At 41.6% G+C, this 20,788-nt stretch overlaps 1 protein-coding gene across 4 annotated transcripts in view; it reads left to right on the top strand.

Annotated features, from left to right (window-relative positions):
• GABRA5 (gamma-aminobutyric acid type A receptor subunit alpha5) overlaps positions 1-20,788 on the top strand; it is a 106,307-nt gene that overhangs the window by 38,020 nt on the left and 47,499 nt on the right. For all 4 annotated transcript variants that reach the window (XM_050932148.1, XM_050932120.1, XM_050932130.1 and 1 more), the window contains exon 6: positions 12,122-12,204. In XM_050932148.1, coding sequence (XP_050788105.1) covers positions 12,122-12,204 — 83 coding nt within the window. The remainder of the gene's footprint in view (positions 1-12,121; positions 12,205-20,788) is intronic.

Below are 20,788 nucleotides of genomic sequence, written 5' to 3'. Positions count from 1 at the left end.
AAATAAAGGTGATAGGCTTTCTTAACCATAGTGGTTATACTGCACTTTTGTGATGCAAAAGTCACTTCACCACAAACATAGCAGAAGTTATCTGCACTGTTCACACAAGTAAGAGGCATCTCTGCACACTTTGGCTAAACAGAAATGTTTCCCTTGGAAAATCAAACACTGACAAATAAGAGAGCACGACACTGTATGATTTCTAGAGCTGATATAGGGCAATTTGTTCAGCAGAGTGATGTAAGCTTTGTTATGATTGCATCATCCATGACTTCTAGGAATAACATGATGCAATTCATATCCTATATGACGCAATACCAGCTTCAGATTGCATCATTCATTGTTTTGCCTCAAAAGCAAGTACTGTCCGAACCCAGTCATAGATTTATTCATAGATCCAGTCAAAGATGTATTTTAGTCATTTCTGGTTTAAATTGAGATCCCTTCCCTTTATAACTCACTTATCCTCCACCATTCCCAAGTCAAGGGTCGTATATATTGGCCCAATAGCATATCTTGAAAACTAGAGCCAATCAACAATTTTAAGCATCATTTTCATTCTCAGTGACCCAGAATTAGTAAAGTTGGACTACATTTATTTCAGATGCATTTTGGCTGTAGAGCAGTGTAATTATTCTTTTTAACATTTATATTAGCATGCCACCAATAGACCTCATTGTGTTCAATGATATTTGAAGACATTTGCTGCCCTTGAGATTACAGTTTAAGTCTGGTGACACATAAAGGTTTGGGAGGATGACAGGTTGATGAAGTTATATAAATATATGATGTATTTATTCACACCACCTATCCCAACTGCTCCTCAACCCAGACATAATTAATTGGCTATTTTCTTAAACAAGTCCTGGCAGAGGAGAGATCTGAATGACGGGAGAGTTTAATGGCCTTCAGAGCAGGAGAGGACCAGGGCTGCCCAGAGGATTCAGGGGGCCTGGAGCAGGGCTGGGTCTTCGACAGCAATTTGGTGGTGGGTCCTTCCCTCTGAGAGGGACCCACCACTGAAATGCTGCTGAAGAATGAAGCGGTAGTGGTAGAGCAGCCTAAGTGCTGCCAATCGAGGAGTTTTTTTCCCCCGCCGCTTGCGGCGCTTGTACTCACTGGGCAGCGCTCCAAGGCTTCGGCAGCACTTCAGCGGCGGGTCTTTCACTCGCTCCAAAGCTCACAAACAGACCAGCTGTTGTTTTATTAGACACTTATAGATTGTATTAGACACTTTCCATATGAAGACTAAACAGACATAAATTAAACTATCTTCAATTACTATTATGTATACAGAAAAGTACTGTAATAAAGGCTGCAGAATGAAGGGAATTAGCTGAAAATGGTGCTCTCAGCCTTGACTAGGAACCTGAAATGGGGCCCCACCAGAAAAAGAACCCCACCACCAGCCTAGCAGCTGGGCAATGGAAGAGAGATGCCCACAAAAACTCAGGGTTGCTTGTTTGGTTTTTAGGAACATTTAAGGGACCTATCACTTGTCCCTTCCCTCCTTCTTGTTTCTCACAAACTTTACTGCTGTCCTAGAGCCCCAGTAACTGTCTCCAGACCAGCAGGAGGAGAGCAGTGTTCAGCATATATAAAGGCATTCCATGGCTGGGGAGATTACTTGCTTGAGGTCCCCACCACAGGGTAGCTATTGCCAAGGCATGGATATGGATTCCCTTTCCCATCCTTTCCACACCAGGCCAACTCAAGTCAGTATTGTGCATAGCTGGTTTAGGAAGCCTAAAGGGAGCATGCATCCATAACTTCAGCATAAACTGGGTTAAGGATTTGGCTCAGTTATGATAAAAATCTCCTTTAATCTGTACTACAGTTCTGAATTGCCTACTGTGCAGAATGAAACTCACAAAAATATCAGTAATTAGAATATTTTTCACTTGTATAGCTCTTTCCATCTGAGGTTTTCAAAGCACTCTATGTAGCCATACAACTATTAATGAATTAGAGCCTCAACACTGCCGTGAGGTAGGACAGCAGTAGTATTCTGCACAGAAGTTAGGGGCAGAGATATACATTTGTCCAGAACTCCTGGCTCTCAACCTTGAATTTTAACCACTAGACTATGTTCACTTCCAGTGGGAGTCCAACATATAAAATGAACGCAGATAAGAAACACAATGGGTGAAATTCCCTATGAACACAGGGCCAGAACAAAGACTATGCACCACTTAAGCCCATCAGGATAGACCTTGCCTTCCTGCTCTTGTCACACACCCAAGACAGAGGTGAATGCCACCCAGTGTGATTCAGGCTGAATATCTGGGGCATCATGAGTGATGCAGCATAAGAACTACCAGTAATGTTTACATTTCCTCTCCCTTGCCATGATCCAGGTTGCAGACAACTCACTCAGTCTCTTAGGCAAGTTTCTGGACTTCATCGCCTTAGCATAACTCTTTCAGCCATCTGTATAGTGACTAAGTGTTTATCCATGCCTTAAGACATCTTTACAGTGTTAAATCACCCACCATCTCCTCTGTGCACAGATTACAGTAACTCCTCACTTAACATTGTCCTGGTTAACATTGTTACATTACTGATCAATTAGAGAACATGCTCATTTAAAGTTGCGGAATGCTCCCTTATAACATTGTCTCCCTTATAAAGTTGCGCAATGCTCCCTTATAACTGCTTTGTCCACTGCTTGCAGAAAGAGCAGCCTCTTGGAGCTAGCTGGTGGGGCCTTGGAACCAAGGTGGACTGGCAGCCCCATATCAGCTCCCGCTATCAGCTCCCTGCTCCCCTAAGTTCCCTGTGTGGCAGCTGCCCAGCAGGCTATCAATTGCTGGGCAGCTCAGGTGGCCCTCCCCCCACTGCCCTGTGCTGCTCCTGTCTTCTGCCTTGGAGCTGCTCCCGGGAGTCTCCTGCTTGCTGTCTAGGGGGGGAAGAAGGGTGCTAATGTCAGGGTGTCACCCTCTGCCCTGCTCCTGCCCCCTGCTCCTTTACCCCACCTCCATAGAGCAGGGGGAGGGACACGATAGGGCTCAGGATGGAGAACGCTTGCTGACAGCAGCTGCTGTCTCAAGTTGCTGATCTACTTAAAAAGGCAATGTACTTAGAGTGGGGTCAGCATACTTAAAGGGGAAATTTGTGTCTCTCTCTCACACACACGGTGTGTGTCTCTGTCTCTCTCTGCCATGCTATCTCCCCTCCCTCCACTGCTGCTGCCTTGTAGAGTGTGAGGCTACATTAACAATGTGTTAACCTTGAGGGCTCAGCCAAGTGCTAGTTCATCATTTAGCCGTAAGGCGTTCCCTGGGAAATATCCCACCCTCTTCCACCTTCTGACTCCACCACCTCAACCAAATTTCACAATCATTATTGTGGTGTACAGTATTAAATTGTTTGTTTAAAACTTATACTTTTTGTCTGGTGAAAAAAAAGTTTGCTGGAACCTAACTACCCCTATTTACATTAATTCTTATGGGGAACTTGGATCCGCTTAACATTGTTTCAGTTAAAGTAGCATTTTTCAGGAACATAATTACAATGTTAAGCGAGGAGTTACTGTATATTAAGATTATAAGTACAGGCCTAGGACTAAGCAGAGATCTTTAAATATGTTCCAAGAGTTATGCTTGTTTCAAGAACAGTGACTGACATCAGTTAACTTTTGTTGTCCAGCACGTGATGTGGCTTAATAAACCAAATAGTTACACTAATTGAATTGAAGCCGTATTTTATTGTGAAAGTCTCAGAAATAAACTTTGTTTCTTCATCATTTGTTATAAAAGTTTCCCAAGACATAACAGATACTCACCTTATTCATCAGATATCTTTTTAGATCAAGGTTAAGTGGGTACTGCAGTGAACGTAGCAATTTATACATACCACAAAATGGCTTTTGTTGTCATGTTTATCCACAAAAACATCTAATGAGAGCATATTGTAGATTACTAAATCATATGGACCATTGTACTTTGGTGAAAGAAGAGCAGTAGCAGAATCAAGTATCTATCGTGAATATAATGAAACAATGTTATTCTATTTTCTTTATTACCTCTCTAATCTTTAGTATTCCCTAGTGGGATTTTCCCCCTCCCTGTGGTTATGAGGAAACAATTTTCCCAGCTGTCCCTTAAAAACAAAATGAAACCCAGTCCACATGCTACAGAGTCCAAACTCAGCACTTGCCTAGGGTTTGGCTTCACTGGTTGAGGGGAGATGAGGAAATCAGTTCTAACATTAATTTTAAAAGTTTAGCTCAAACCTGTTCCCTGACTTTCCTCCTCAAGTTCTTTTCACAGATTGCTCTACCAATACCTAAAATCTGTCCCCTCAGAGCCACACCCATGGCTTTTTTACCTATGTGGTGTAATGAGTGAGCCAGCAAAGTCCATTTGACCCTTTCCAAGCAGGATCAAGAGCTGCAAAAATGGGGGTCAGATTAGTTTCAAGCAAACACTGCCAGCCTAGTTTAACAAAGAAAGGCAACTGGCCTTAAGGAGGCAGGTTTGAAACCTTGTGCCTGCTACTTTCCAGTTTGGAGGCTGCTGACTGGTCGAAGAGGTTCCTGTCACCATCTGCACCACCCTGGTACAAGTGGCTGCCTTCCCATACTTGCACCTTTCATGGCTGGCAACTGCAGGTGCCATTCTGGAAGGTGTTTTTGAAAGGGCAAGGCAGCAGACACATTCTTTCCAAGGAACCTTCAATTGCTTTTCCCACTCCTTAGCAGCAACGTTAGGTCCCTGCAGAGAGGGTAGCTATTTGACAGCTTTCCTCAACTTCTGGTTGTCTTCTTTTCTCTCTAGCATACTCTGTGGCTCCTCCTCTCCCTTCTCAGTCAACCAGAGATAGGAAGTTGGGAATCTCTTGTAGCCTGACTGCTCCCTATGGCAGTCTCTCTCAGGGCTTCCTGAACTCCTGGGTCCCAAGCACCTTCTGGAGCCCACTCTGAATGTAGGATGTGGATCTATAGGTCTCAAAGATCTGCCCTTAATTGCTCACTGCATCTGTGACTTGAAAATAGTTCACTCCCAATATAGTGAAAACTGTATAGCTACACAAAAGAATCTGCTGAATTTTAGCAAAGGATTATTGCTTAATTCTCAATGCTCCAAATGTGAATTTTTCTCTCATGACTTTTCCTGACTTCGTGAAATCTTGCAGTTTGAATCACCATGTATGTATTTGTTTTGCTGGAATTTAACATCAATATTACTCCCCCCACCCCCAAACTAAGATGGGTTACAGCCTCTATTTAGTTACTTAACGTTTGTGCAGCACTTTGAACATGTAAAACACCATAAAACTACTAAGAATTACTGGTGATAATACAACAGCAGCTATTGCTGATGTTTCTTACACGCACTGGGTGAAATGTTTGCTCCATTGAAGGCATCCTTCCATTCTAAAGGGTTTGGGTTTTTTTCAGTTGCTTACAATTTTGTCAAATTTTCATTTTTTGGACAGAAATGTTCCATGTCTGGTCACGGCCCAAGAGTTATTTTTATTTATCAGAAGTTTGAGTAAAAATAATTCAGTGGGCTTTTGAGTACAAAGGCAGTAAAAAAACACCCACCCACTGCTCAATGCCACACGCTTGCTTTTGTAATATTTTTTAGAACTTTATTTTTAATAATTTCTGTGCCTCAGCTCAACCAGGGAGAAGTTTGAGTTAAGGACAGTCCCTAGGTCAGACGTGTTTTGTTGGACTCATTAAAATCCAATTTGAATGGACTGTATTCTAAAGTTTTAACAAAACCCTGTTCCATTCATGCACACAAAAGTCCAATTTTTCCTCTCCCTTACACAACTGTAAACCAGGAGTAACTCCATTGTAGTGAACTATGTATAACTGGTGTGTGTAAAAGGATATTCAAGCCCTAACTTTTTATTGAAGATAAGAGTTGTTTAATAATGACCAACCAGTGTTCTACTAGCACTGTGCATGCATGCATATGTGAGCTGAGTGGAATTTTTGCTAGCTGAAGGTGTGTGTCTGGAAGGAGACAGGACTTCAGACACATCCTGCGTCTTTCTAGGTGATGTTAGAAGGTGAAGACCAAGTATAAATTTGTCCACCACTTCTGGGTGCGGAACATTGGTGCATTCTACACATTCCTGTCATCTTCTGTCCCTGCCCTATTTGCAACGTGTTTCCAGAAGCAAGTGTGGGTGTATCCACACCAACTTCTCTACAGAATTGACACAGATGGCTGCCATGCTGCTTTCTGTAGCAACAAATTGTTTTGAGTTACAAGTGCGTTTTGTGAGCCAATCTTTTTTTGGACCCTCATATTTTAGTGAAGAGCTAATATTTGAGGGCACCAGGACAATGCAAAACAATATGGTGAAAATGTATAATATTTAAAGCCATTGCTCATCCATATTGCCTAGCCCTATTATACATCAATAATATGTTGTAATGAATGGTATAAAATACTCAGTAAAGGATAAGGATTTTGTAACAGGTTGTTATGAACTCATTTATTAAACATTTTAAAATTTAAAATGTACTAGCTATGCAATGTTATGAATAACACATCTGAGAATAAATTATTGACATATTTCCATGTATTGTTTAGAGGGACACTGGCACAAAACTTTTATACAAATGTACAGGAGAAGGTGCATAGAACCTCACACTGCATGTGAGGGTCAGAGATGGTTACAGTCCCTGGGTACAGGGGTTTCTTCCTTCCTTGAACCCTTAGAGGGCCACATAGCCCCCAAGGGAGGAGATGAGACTATGGCCCTAATGGTGCCTTCCACCACTCAAACATTAGAGATAGCAGATTGCACCATGCACTACCCTAAAAGACAGAGCAGTTTGCGCACTGCCTGCTAGGATAAGGAAGCTTGTGAGGGATTATGCCTGGCCCTGGGGCCGTGCAGCTCCACATAGCCCCAATGTAAGGCTATGCCCTAAAGGCACAATCAAACCCTTCGAAATTATATATTAATGTCACCTTTTCATTTAAAGAGATTTGGAGGATTTTAATTCCAATCAACTTCATTGAGTGACTGGTGTTTTCCTCTGAAACTGAAGGAAAATACACATCCAGCAGCACTGATTTGACACAGAAACCATTAGTAGGAGGAACTGGAGAAGTTCTATGCACTGGGCATTCAGGGCTCTACCCTGCAAGCTGCTGAGCGTCCTGGCCCTAATAGTTCTTTGCGGGTGCAGGGAGAGCGTGCTCAACACCTTATAGGATCCAGGCCTCAAGCAGTTATTTTAAGGCCAGCACAAGAAGTCAGTTTCTAACATGAAATTCTCTTGCAGTTTCACTAAGTGGTGCCCAAGTTCTAATACCATACATGGATCAGAGTCCAGTGTGTCCTTCCTTAAAAATATAGACTTGTAGGGGTCTTGTCATCTCTTTTGTTATTTAATGTAAATATTATTTTAGAGGAGAGGTAGAATGTGCCACCGGATATGGCATTGTGCTTGAAGTTCAGGGATCTGAGGTCTATTCCCAGCTCTACCACTGATCCCTGTTGTTTGATAATGGATGAGTCATTGGCACCCTGTGCCTCAGTTTCCCTATCTGTAGACTTGGCAAAATTTGATTTTTTTTAAAATACATTTGACAGAGATCAGTTTATTTTGAAGCATTTATTTTCCAATATTTAATTGATTTAAAATTTCACAGTTGTGGGAAATTATGGTGGGTTGTCACAAAACGTGTGGGCGGGTGGAGGGAAGAAAATAATTAATGACCGTGGATGTTGCGATTCAAAAAGTTGAAGTTTGATAACTGTTAAAAACACAAATTGTCAACAACATATCAAAATGTACAAAGTAAATGTCCTTAAATCAACCTCTCATAAGTTCTCAAGAAACATTTTTCTTACTATCTGAAAATTTCAATGGAAATATTTGTCAGTTTGTGTGTGTAGAGTGAAATCAGCATCTACTGATAAAAATCTAATCCTTCCAAGCCTAGCTAGCTCTAAAATGGAAATAATGATACCTACCATCCTTTGGGCTTTATAGATGAAAAGTGTTCTAAATAAAAAGACAGATGGGGAACTGAAATAAGGAGATCAGGTATATTACAACATATGGAGTAAGGTGCTGTCTTATGAACACATCAAAGAAATTTCATCTGTGGAAGTATTTGCTTGACATAGAGAACAAAACATGTGGAAGGGAGGCCACTTATATTGCTATCCCTCCTTGTTGCATGTTATTTTGAATGACTTTTTAAAAGGAAGAGAGAGAAGTATTGGACTGAAGCCTGGATACAACTACTGCCAAGACTGATGTCCTAGCAGCCAACCTCTGCATATATTAATTTCTCCTCTTTTATAGCTATTTGGCTAGAGCCACTCCTGCTGGTGCAACAGATTGAAGTTGTAACCAAGTGGGATTTACCCTTGGAGAAAGGCTGGCAGTGTTTGCATCTCTCTCCTTCTCTGAGGTAGCCACTAGGCTCAGGAGAGATCTAGTTCTAGGCTGCGTGGAAGGTGTAGCAAGACAAAGGTTAGGTGAGTCAGCAAGTCTGGACTGTGCCAGACAGCTCTGGGTCCCTTGTAAGTTGAGAGTGTGGCAGGCAACTTTCCCACTACAGTTCCTCCCGCCTTGTAGACTTAAGGTCACTGAAACCAACACATTTGGGTTAAATGTATGGAATTTGCCAAAACACAGGACTGACTACAGCTCACTCTGTAGATAATTACAGTTACAATTACAGACCCAAACAGAGAGGTTTATTAGAAACAGAGTGAAGATATGGGTCTGACCACTTATCAGGAGGACACATTTTATTGCCCATGGGGATGTGGTATGTTCTGTTGTTATGGGTGCATGATTCTCCTTGGAGATAATAATGGTTCTGTGTGTGATGGTTATAGAATTACAATTGCAGAACAGGTGGGGAGAAAATGCTTTTGTTGAAACTCACTCAGTACAACATCTAGCTTGACCCAGAGCCTGCAGAGCCTATAGGGCTTCTGGAGTCTTGCATAGAAGCTATCTGGGATCTAACTGTAAAGAGATGAAAGAGAAAGAGGAAGGAGAGTTACCAAGAGAAGAAAGTCAATTTGTTGGATGTTTGAGTCTAAAACTTGTGAGTATGAGAAAACTGGGGCCCTTCTTATACAGGCCCCACTTCCACAAAGTACATCCATGCTTAGTGTTCAAAATGTGCTTAAACATTTTGCTGGATTGGGTTGATAGCTGTTGAAAGTAGATATACCCTCAAAGCCATGTTACCTTCTCCTCTATTTTATTTTCTGGGGTTTTGAGGGTTTTTTTAACTTCCTTGCCTCAGGGCAGGTGACTCAAACCTCACCTATTGCTCTTTCTACATCTTAGAAGCAGCATTTCCTGTCTGTGATTGGGAAATGGTGTATCATTTCTATCAAGCTGGATTTTCTCTCTCGCTTTACTGCTGTTGTTACCTTTCCATCTTATTATGTATAGGGCCCGACCAAATTTGTGGTCCATTTTGGTCAATTTCATGGTCATAGGATTTTAAAAATCATAAATTTCATGATTTCAACTATTTAAATTTGAAATTTCGCAGTGTTGTAATTGTAGGGGTCCTGAGCCAAAAAGGATTTGTGAGGGAGTCACAAGGTCATTGTAGGCAGGGTTGTGGTACTGCTACCCTTACTCCTGTGCTGATTCTGGTGGTGATGCTGCCTTCAGAGTATCTGGGAATGGTGCCTGCTGACTGGGAACCTAGCTCTGAGGGCAGAACCGCTGCCAGCAGCAGCGCAGAAGTAAGGATGACATGGCATGGTATTGTCACCCTTATTTCTGTGCTGCTGCCTGCAGAGCTGGGCCCTCAGTCAGCAGCCACCACTCTTTGGCCATCCAGCTCTGCCGGCAACAGCACAGAAGTAAGGGTGGCATGGTGTGGTATTGCCACCCTTATATCTGCGCTGCTGCTGGCAGGGCGCTGCCATCAGAGCTGGGTGCCCTGCTAACAGCTGGTGCTCTCCAGCTGCCCAGATCTGAAGGCAGCACTGAAGTAAGGTTGGCAATACCACAACCCCCATAAAATAACTTTGTGAGCCACTGCAACTTCCATTTGAGTCCCGACCCCCAATTTGAGAAACTCTGGTCTCCCTCGTGAAATCTGTATGGTATAGGGTAAAAGCACACAAAAGTCCAGATTTCACAGGGCAGACCAGCGATCATGGTCTGTGACATGTTTTTTGTGGCCATGAATTTGGTAGGGCCCTAATTATGTGACCCCACTGTTTTCCATCTTCTTTTCTTCCCCTTGCACACCTGTTCCTCTTTTCCGCCACATTACCATTCTCCACGTCCTGCACTGTCTCAGTCCTCTCACAGTACCAATGCAATGGATGGGTCAGAGAGTGTTAATCTTCTTTTATCCTAATCCCCTTGATCTCTCCACCTCCAAAAAGCTGTTGCAGGAACTACAGCCCAAGAACCTTCAGGCAGTGGTACATAGGCTGGTAGTGTGATTGTTTTCCCCAAAACTATTGTCAAACAGTCAGATATATGGACCACTCTGGTAATGCACTAGTGCAGGGGTAGGCAGTCTATGGCACGTGTGTCGAAGGCGGCAGGTGAGCTGATTTTCAGTGGCATTCACACTGCCCGGGTCCTGGCCACTTCCGGGGGGGTTCTGCATTTTAATTTAATTTTAAATGAAGCTTCTTAAACATTTTAAAAACCTTATTTACTTCACATACAACAATAGTTTAGTTATATATTATAGACTTATAGAAAGAGACTTTCAAAAAACTTTAAAATGTATTACTAGCACGCGAAACCTTAAATTAGAGTAAATGAAGACTCGGCACACCACTTCTGAAAGGTTGCTGACCCCTGCACTAGTGTATTGTATTAAAGGGGGCTGGCTGAACAAAAGGCCATGTGTATGACTTTGTGAAGGCTAAAACTATAACAAGGTTAAGAAAAGAACTAGATAAATTCATGGAGGATAGGTCCATCAATGGCTATTATCCAAGATGATCACAGATACACCCAGATGCTCTGAGTGTTGCTAGCCTCTGTTTGCCAGAAGCTGGGACTGGATGACACAGAATGGATCACTTGATGATCCCCTGTTCTGCTCAATCTCTCTGAAGCATCTGACACCCGCCACTGTGAGAAGACAGGATATGGGGCAAGATGGACCATTGGTCTGACCCAGTATGGCATTCTTATCACTGCAGTACTTTATTCTCCCTGTGGAGAGAAGGCTATGTATCCAGAATATGCACTTCAGCATGATAATATGAAGCATTTAGTGTATAGTCAGGCGGTGTGGCTGCATGAACATGTTCTCATGACAGGAAAGTGTACTTTTGTATTTCAGGGAGCTATTTGTGCAGCCACAGATTTGTTCTAAGGAAAGAAGTTTCTCACTGAGCTACCAGAGCTGTTCTCCACAGGCTTCAGCAGGGTACAGAGATAAAAACATTGTGCCTCTGACCTACAGAATCTGAAAATGGAATGTCTGCATCACAGTCTTGAGTTTTATTCCAACGTAGGAGAGCATGTGGACATTCCTAATATGAAGCAAAGAACTGAATCCTGCTACTCTTACCCATATTATTAAATACTTCTGTTCTGGTAGCTTTTAAAGGTCCCAGTCAGGGTTGGGTGCTGTACAGCACAGATTAGGTGCTGTACGAACATCAAAAAGAGACAATTCTTACCTTGAAGGATTTACAATGGGAGTTGGCCATAAATTTAATATCAAAACTGGTTTTCAGTGGAATTCTAGGTTTTTGCTTTAACTTGGTGAAAAATTGAAATTTTCCTCAGAAATCAAATATCCAAAACCCCGGATATTTTGATTTGGCTATGCTGCTGCAGTGCCTCCTGGGAGTTGTCTTTTAGCTGCAATTTAAAGACACAAACAGACCAAGGACATGGGCTACAACATACTAGTTCTCTCACATGCAAATAGTACCAGTGATTTCATTGGGATAACTTACATAGATAAAGACTGCTCATCTGAATAAAAGTTAAAAGATCAAGCCCATGTCACAAGCACTTATCCATATTGTATATCACATCCCATGTAACCAGAGAATTGCTCTGATTTCACAGAAGTCCTCGTGTAAAGTATGTTTATGTCAGCACTCAGATACCATAGTGAAGGGCCTGCATAGGGCTGAGTAAAATGAAGATTTTGTTTCTTTTTTCTTCTCACAGATTGACCATTTCTGCTGAATGCCCCATGCAGCTCGAAGACTTCCCCATGGATGCACATGCTTGCCCACTAAAATTTGGAAGCTGTAAGTTCTTGTCACAATTAAGAATGTTGAATGTAGTTTTGATTTGGCTTGTCATTTTCAGTCAGTACAGTTTATGTGCATCTTTCATTAGATATGACTGATCTGATCCCACTCAGTCTTCCCCCTGAACTCTTAATTTCCAGTAGATGGCAAACTATATGTAGCACTGCTACTTTCCAGATCGTGTATCCCTCTTGGCAACCTGTGTGTCACAAGGATGTCAGATAGTGGGAGTATTTAACAATGCCTATTCAGTACTAGATGCAACCAAATCACTTTTTTAATAATTGAGGTTTTTACATGTATGGAAAAGTGGAACTTTCCCTAGTGTCAACTGTGCTCTTACTGTATTTACAAATGTACTATTTGGTCATGTTCTATTGACTACAAATATACAGTACAGATATCTAGAGGTTAGCAAAACAGGAAAATCTGCCCATCTTGTCTTTGATAATTCTACTCCTATATCTTATTACATGAACCTACATATATACACATACAAACATTATATATACACGCACACTACTGTTTGTATATACAGACACATACATTATCCTCTAAATTGTATGTTGAAGTGCTGATTTTTCTTGATACCCTGAATCTGTAATCCACCATAATGCTGTCCTGCCAGCAGCTTACTTTAAAAATAACCTTAAGGGATTGTATGGCTATATTTAAATACAAAGCCCTTAATTAAAGTACAGACTAGGCTACTAGAGTAGACATCTTTTATTTCAGTAATCAAAACGCAAATTCCAGGTGGAACGGAAGTCTCCCAAGGCTTTTGAAGTTACCCGTCAGGGTTTTTAACAAGTCTCTAGAACAAGTTAACTCTTCCCTCATAACTCCCTCCCCCATATCTTTTTTTTCTAAACATCCTATCAATGTAAATTCTCTAATCCTACCAAGATTAATCTTTGCTTTTATCTGCTGTATGTGTGCTGGTTTAATATTGGTTTTGCATTGTCGTCTTGTGATCATGTTGATAACAAGTAAAAACACTATGTATAGTAATGATTACCAAACTCAGTCACTTGATTTCGCTTCCCTTGAAGTGCAAAAAAGACTCAGCTTCATCTGTGTAGACCCAAATATTTCTTACAGGGTCATTATAGGTTCAAGTGCATCAGTTGAGTGCAATGATGTTAACCTATGACAATATAATTTGAAGTCCTGTCACTCACTTGCATTACAAGATCCTAACTTAAAGGTTTAAGAGCAGACTATCGATTTTACTCCAAACTCATAAAATGTGATATGTGCATTCACATGAAAATATGATTTGTGTGAGAGAAGCTAATTACATACTGCAATACAAATTAAAAAAAAATTCCACCCTCTAAGTTATTCCCAACATCATGGTATCTGAACACCCCACAATCTTTCATGTATTTATCCTCACAATGTTCCTGTGAGGTAGGGAAGTGCTATTATCCCCATTGTACAGATGGGGAACTGAGGCATAGAATGTCAAAGTGACTTACCCAAGATAATGGAGGAAATTTGTGATAAAGCAGGGAATTGAACTTACATTTCTCAACTCTTAAACTAGTACCCCAACCATTCTTCCACTCCCATTTAAGGTTTTAGATGTTTGCTAATGTTCTTTGATATAGTGACAGCTATGGCTTTTAAAGTGAAACCTGGTTAGCTATTAGTTCATAATGTAGAAGTAGCCATTGGGTAGATTTAAGGGCCTTACTGAATTTACAGTAAAGAATCCTTATGTGCATGCTGCAGAGTGCGAGAAGTACCTTTATACTGTAACAAGTATTTAGTTTAGCAGAGGCTCCAATTCAGCAAAGCATTTAAGCATATACGTAAAGATAAGCATGTGCTTAAGTGCTTTGCCAAAGCAGGTCCAATATGATTCAATTTACTTCCCCTCTTTCCCCTCTCCCCCACCCTGATAGAGGTTCAAAAATGTAAATAAACCCATAAGAAGGCAGAACAAAAAATTATGCCACTGGTTTGAGTAAAGCCCACAAAACATTTAGAAATAAGTTTTTAAAAATGCACTGGGAGGTTGCACTTATCTAAATGTAAAGTTATACGTCAGATGTGCCAAGAAGTGTGGGGGGGAGGGGGAGGCAGGGCTTTTGGCACACAAATAATTTTAAGCTTACAAAGAAAAATAAAGGTGACATTATTTATTACTTTTGTGCCAAAGGCCACTCTAACTCTTACCACTTGACACATTTAATTTGTTCTCTGCAAGTCATCTTCAGCATGTCCCACTGTGTCTAGGCATTGAACCGTTTGGTGTGTGACACAGCTCACTGTTTGGACACCCCTGCAATTCCTAGATATATAGGGGCACATTATGGGAAGTCTTCCAGCATTCTGAATATCTTTATTGTAGATGAAACACTACCCAGGAGCTTGTGAGAGCTGTGTTGTGATTTAATATGCAAGTGCTTGGAGAAGGGGCATCCAACAGATCAGGCTGTACTGGGTTGGAGTAGTTGTGTTTTCAAGAAACCAAATATTGTTACCAGTGATAGTAAGACAGGTTTGTATTAAGTTATCCTCTTCAAGACTGCTTTACACTTCCACAGAGGCCACAAGGATTTCTTGCTGAGCCTGCTATAAGCAATATACACCTAGTCTGTTTTCCTCTCCATCTTTCTCTTAAAGACATTTTTAAATGGCCCTCCAGGAGAAGAGGAGCTGGGAAAATAATGGAAGTAAATTTTAAACACCTGAACAGTAGCGTAGATTCAGGAGCTGGGGAAAGAAAGAGTGAATGCTTACTAGTCAGAGGGCAGTCAGAGTAGCAGGAAAGCAAAATGAAAGAGTAATCACGTGGGCAGATGAGCAGGAGAGTCGATTCTGAGAAGCAATTCATAGGTAATCAGGGTGAGCAGGAGATTATTGCTTTCCTGGTTGCATGTATGTACATTACACTGTTGAAATTCTGCAAGGAAAAGTGTGAAATGTGGCATGACATTTCCTTCAATATTAAAAAAACCCGCTGTTACTGACAAAAAGAAATTTTGCTGTTTTATTTCCCACGTGGTTGGTTTATAGTTAGGTTTGAATCATGGAATGATAGAACCATAGGGTTAGAAGGGACCACAAGGTTCATCTAGTCTAACCCCCTGACAAGATGCAGGATTTTTTTACCTAAGACAGATGGCTAAAGTTAGATTCTACAAGACCTTAGGATCAGAAGTTAAAGAGGAAGGATAGTGCAGTAGTTAGTGTATCACCTGGAGTCCAGTCTTTGCTCTGCTACAGACTTCCTGTGGGACCAAGTCACTTAGCCTTTCTGTGCCTGAGTTCACATCTGCAGAACAGGGATGAATGTACTTCCCTCTCTGAGAGGTGTGTTGTGAGGACAACTATAGATTGCTAGGCTCTGAGAGGCTACAGTTATGGAGTAATATAAGTACCCTAAGTGGATGGAAGCTCGCTCTGTAGCAACAAAATAATTGGCAGGAGTAATTCAAAGTAAGGGATGGTTGGAGAGTATGGGGGAAAGGAGTAATGTTACATAATGAGCACCACAAGTGTTAGGAACCTAGTACCTTCCTGGATAAGTCCCATTTTTAGGTACTTCTGCAACCCACAAAATTCCTGCTCAGCTGCCACCAAAACCTGTAGGCACCTAAACTAACTCGGCACCTAAGTTTTTGTCTCTGGACATGTATGCTGCAGCCTCACTGTAGGCGCCCAGATACCTGTGATTTGTTTCCTAAGCCCCAGCACAATTGAAACCAGGAAAGATAAACTTTCATCCACCTAACTCACTTGTGGGGCCTGACCTGGTCGGCATTCTCAGTCTGGCTACTGGACCAAGCTCCTCAGGTGAGTTCACACAAAATGGCCTGGGAAGGAGACCCGCCTTGTAACCTTTAGCCTAGTGGTTAGAGCACTCACCTGGGCTCTGGGAACCCCCCACTTCAATTCCCCATCTGCCTGAGGGGAGAAGGGATTTCAACAAGGATCAGTCACCTCTCAGATGAGTGCCCTAAACAGTGGGCTGCAGAGTCACTCCCACTGCCCCCACTTTATATTTAATACTGAAGTCATCACCACTTTAATTATTTGGGCCAGTGAAAGAGTTAGAATGATTCTATAGCCTAGTGGTTAGGGTGCTCACCTAGGAGGGAGCTGATACTTGTTCCCCTCTCAGGCAGAGAAGGGATTTGAAGAACCAAGGGCCTCCCACATCTTGAGCAAGTACTTTCTCCACCAGAGTATAAGGAAGGTCCTGATCCTCTTCCACCCAGGTTTTATTTCAGCCACCCCCCGCCCCCAGACCACGGAACCCTTATTTTCCCCTAGTTTGCAAATGGCATGCGGAGATAGCCACCTAACTCCAAGCTGCAGGAATGTGCCTATCTCTGTGAGAAGGGCAGGGCTTAGCATATTCCCCATCTCATTGGCCTCTCTCATTGCTTGCTTAGTTGGCTATCCACCTAGCATGCTGGTGCTGGCTTTTGTAGATCACCTTCTAAGGTACCTGTCTATTCCCATGCATTGTACAGGGAGTCAAGGTGCCTATCTCAGCCTCTGTGGACCAGAGCATTGTTCCTGTGATTTTCTAGGTACTTTTAAATTGGGTGCAGCAATGCTCAGCAACACAGTGCTTAAGCCCCTTCACAGATGAGGGCTCATCAACTTAGTTAACTGCAAGAGAGTAAAAAATACCAGAGTTCCAGTAATACCCTTTAGTACGTGAATACTCATAGCCTCCTTGGGCCACATCTCCATATTAAAAGTAAGGATGTTTATGAACCACGTGGTAGCAACCTCATTAAAAAAAGAAAAAGGAAACTGAGGATAAACCTGGGTATGCAGTCTCTAGAGGCCAAGTCCTGGGCTGGTGTAAACAGACTCATCTCCATTTAAGTCAGTGGAACCACACCAGTTGATACTAGCAAGGAATTTGGCCCTAGCTGTGCACTCTTATATTAAAACTGTTATATTATGGGAAAGAGCTAATCTCTTCCATGGGCGAGTTCAAAGTATGACTTCCATTACAGGCCGGGTACTGACTCCTCACTCCCTAAATTTGCCAAAGCAAAACTGATCCACACTGAAGTTTCACAGGCCTGAGTATAAAAAAAAAAAATGTAGGTAAATCAAGCAAGGCCCCAAAGCTGGAAGCTGTATTTATACCTTGTTTGCTGACTGGCCTTGGTAGTACTTTGCAAGAGGAGTTCAGTTGGGGCTCCCAACACCCATATGGAGACAGGTAAATAGCTGAGGCAGAGACAAGTTAATTGACTTTCCTCAAGGTCACACAGCAAATGAATGTCAGAATGCAGATTAGAATCCACTGCTTTGGTCAGACAGACAGATGTCTAATCCACAGACCACAGGACCCCCTGCCCAGACAACTGACTTAACTCTTACAATCTCATTTTAATCATGGTGTTAATTATATTCTTTTAATTTTGGTCACAGGATTGCCCTGAAGATGAAGTAGTTAATGTTTGTGAGTTAATGTTTGCCAGTGTTTTGACAGTATGAAATGCTGCATTATGGAGTGGTAGATGTCTAGTTAATGTTGTGTGATTATCTGGTTAAACCAGTTTTCTGTTTGTACTATCTCCATAGTTTTGCATGCATTTGCACACCCATACCAATTAACTTCCCCCACCAAGCTATTCCAAGCAACTTGAACTTTTGCCTGGTGTTGTCTACTGGGTTGGCGAATGATATGAATCTAGTCACTTGCCCTCGGAACCATTCTAATACTAGTAACACTTAATAAAGATTCTCTTTTAGCTCATCGTTTGTGCCTTGGGAACTAAAGAGTCAAGATTCTATCACTACTGGGTATTCATTGGCCATAGAGGTGCAGCTGATGGGCTCACTGTAGAGATGCTCTTGCAGAAGGGGGTTATATCCTTTTACTTTTTCCTAAGTCGTTTAATTTATTGGTGCCTGCCCATGATTTATTGCAGAGGGATGAAGTCTCCCTAATACTCTTGATCCTGTTCTAAGTTCCATGCTCCTAGGCTCTTTGCCTACCCATCATATTCTCAAGTCCTGTTTCAAGGATTTCTAGGCATCTCTTGCGGTCTGTCCTTGACACTACTGTTCCATCTGCATGAGTTATGTAACTTAGGAGGTGCGGCATTGACTTGTTTATTTCTTGGACTGTTACAAATATCAGGCATTCTATTCAACAAGCTAGTGCCTTTTTTTTCCTTTTTTTTTAAGTCTCTATGATGCTTTCAGTCTGGTATTCTGCACATTTTATTGAGTTGCAGAAAAGCAAACCTTAGATCATTTCTATGAAGGCCAGAATTGCTTTTTGTCGTATGATGCCCATTACACTGCTAAAGGGCAAGTATTGCTGACTGCCATTTGCAAAGGGAGTTGAGCCCAATCAGCACTGAAAAAGCTTTGAGAAGGAGGCCTCTTCCCTCAGTATTTAATGTTCTAGGTAATATACTGTCAATTTCATTGTCACAGTAATCAGTCTTTGTTGTAGGGAAGGAATGTTAATAGAGTTAGTCTGAATTTTTTTGAGGGAAAAATGCAGATTAGCTGAAACTAGAGCTTTTTGCAAGAAAAAAAGTATTAAAACTGACCCTACTTACCAAAATTGATAAAAGTTTTGAAGTTGTCAAAAATGTTACATTGACATTTTCTAAACAAAAAAAAATCTAGTTTTCGAGTTCTGAACAGTTTTGCTTAGAAATTTAAGCTATTTATAGTAAAAATTTAAAAATATAATGGAAACGGTTATCAAAACAATGTTTCCCTGGGCCTGGACTTTTTACATTCTTTTTATCTTTTTAGATTTTGGGGCTATCATAATCTGAGCTTTTCACTTTTCAACTTAGTCTGGGAAAGGGAAAATTACCAAAAAAATCTTCAAGTTTTTTGAGGGACAGGAAAACCCTTTCCCAACTAGCTCTAGTTATTAACTTTTGACCCCTGCACAAAAGGGCACCACAAATCCTATGGCCTATATAAAGTCTCAGAGAGGGGCTTATGTGAGACTTACATGCTCCATAGGCTTGTGGTGGTCCATCTCCAATAGGTGAATTTTATCCTCATTGCTTCCTAGCTCTGGTTAAATGTATTGAAATCCTGCTCCCTTTTTTAATGGACATGCCTGTCCTAAAATCTGAATATTAAGAACTCTGTAAATAAGTTATATATAGACCAGCGGTCGGCAACCTTTCAGAAGCGGTGTGCCGAGTTTTAATTTATTCACTCTAATTTAAGGTTTTGCATGCCAGTAATACATTTTAACGTTTTTAGAAGGGCTCTTTCTATAAATCTATAATATATAACTAAACTATTGTGGTATGTAAAGTAAACAGGGTTTTTCAAATGTTTAAGAAGCTTCATTTAAAATTAAATTAAATTGCAGAGCCCCCTGGACCGGTGGCCAGGACGCAGGCAGTGTGAGTGCCACTGAAAATCAGCTCCTGTGCCGCCTTTGGCACCCGTGCCATAGGTTGCCTACCCCTGATATAGACTCTGTAGCCACCAAACTTTCTAAATCATTTGGAATTACCTCTGATCTCCAAAGTCTGATGCAGATACTACTATCTATTCTGGAGTATGGAAACTTTCTGCTCCAAAATGATCAGAACACTGAGCAGTGAGCATCTACTTCTACCAATGATAATGAAGTGTTTAAATTATATATATAAATATGCAGATTCCTATGCACAAAGACCTCTAGGATTCATAAGAAAAACACTAAAGACATAATTAATATAGGTAGGCAGCTAGTTCAAATGGGCCAGAGCACACACAGACCAACCCATCCCCTCTCCCCACCACCACCAACATAGCAGAGCGAGAAAATACAGCATCCACAGTGTAAAACAACATCACAACAAGCTAGAAAGGGGAGAAAAATGTTTGGACTCTTGCACTGAAGGATGCTGCAGTTGTATTCTGGTGATTAAATAACTGTGTCTTCTGCAAGTTTTGCTTCCTCACCGCTCACCTCCCTTTCTAGGTCATTCAACAACACGGGTCCTAGTACAAAACCTTGATTAAACCTGATCATCTAATCCTGCTCTTTGCTCCCTGTCAGTATTTGATCCATGACAATATTCTGCCTCTCATCATATGACCACTTACCATCTTCAGTAGCCTTTTGTGCAGGTACTTGTTAAAGGCCCTTTGGAAGCCTCAATTAATTATGCCAGCCAGTTCTCTTTTATCCACTATTTTATTTACATGTTCAGAGAATCCAAAGAGATTCAATTAAACAATTTTTCTTTGAAGAAACTGCTGATCTGACCCTATCAGATCACGATCTTCCAGGTGTTTTGTTATTCTGTTTCTAATTATGTTTTCAACCAGTTTGCCAGGTTCAGTTGCTTATTAGTCTATTATTCCCTGGCTCACACCTAGAGTCATAGACTCTGACTTTTTAATGTACCAGGGGGTGGTTTCCCTGGCTCTGTCCCAGGTCTCACCCCTACTCCACCCCTTCTCTCAAGGCCCTACCTCCACCCTGCCTCTTGCTGCCCCTGCCCCGCCTCTTCCCCCCATTCCCTCTCCCAAGTGCGCCTCACCTTCACTCCTCCTCCCTCCCCACCATCTGGTCCATGGTGGGTGGGAGGTGCTGGGAAGGAGGGGGAGACACTGATAG

The sequence above is a fragment of the Gopherus flavomarginatus genome, chromosome 1 (assembly GCF_025201925.1).
Source record: "Gopherus flavomarginatus isolate rGopFla2 chromosome 1, rGopFla2.mat.asm, whole genome shotgun sequence".
NCBI lineage: Eukaryota > Metazoa > Chordata > Testudines > Testudinidae > Gopherus > Gopherus flavomarginatus.
The sequence above is the reverse complement of the archived record's forward strand: the minus strand, read 5'-3'. Positions and strand labels throughout refer to the sequence as shown.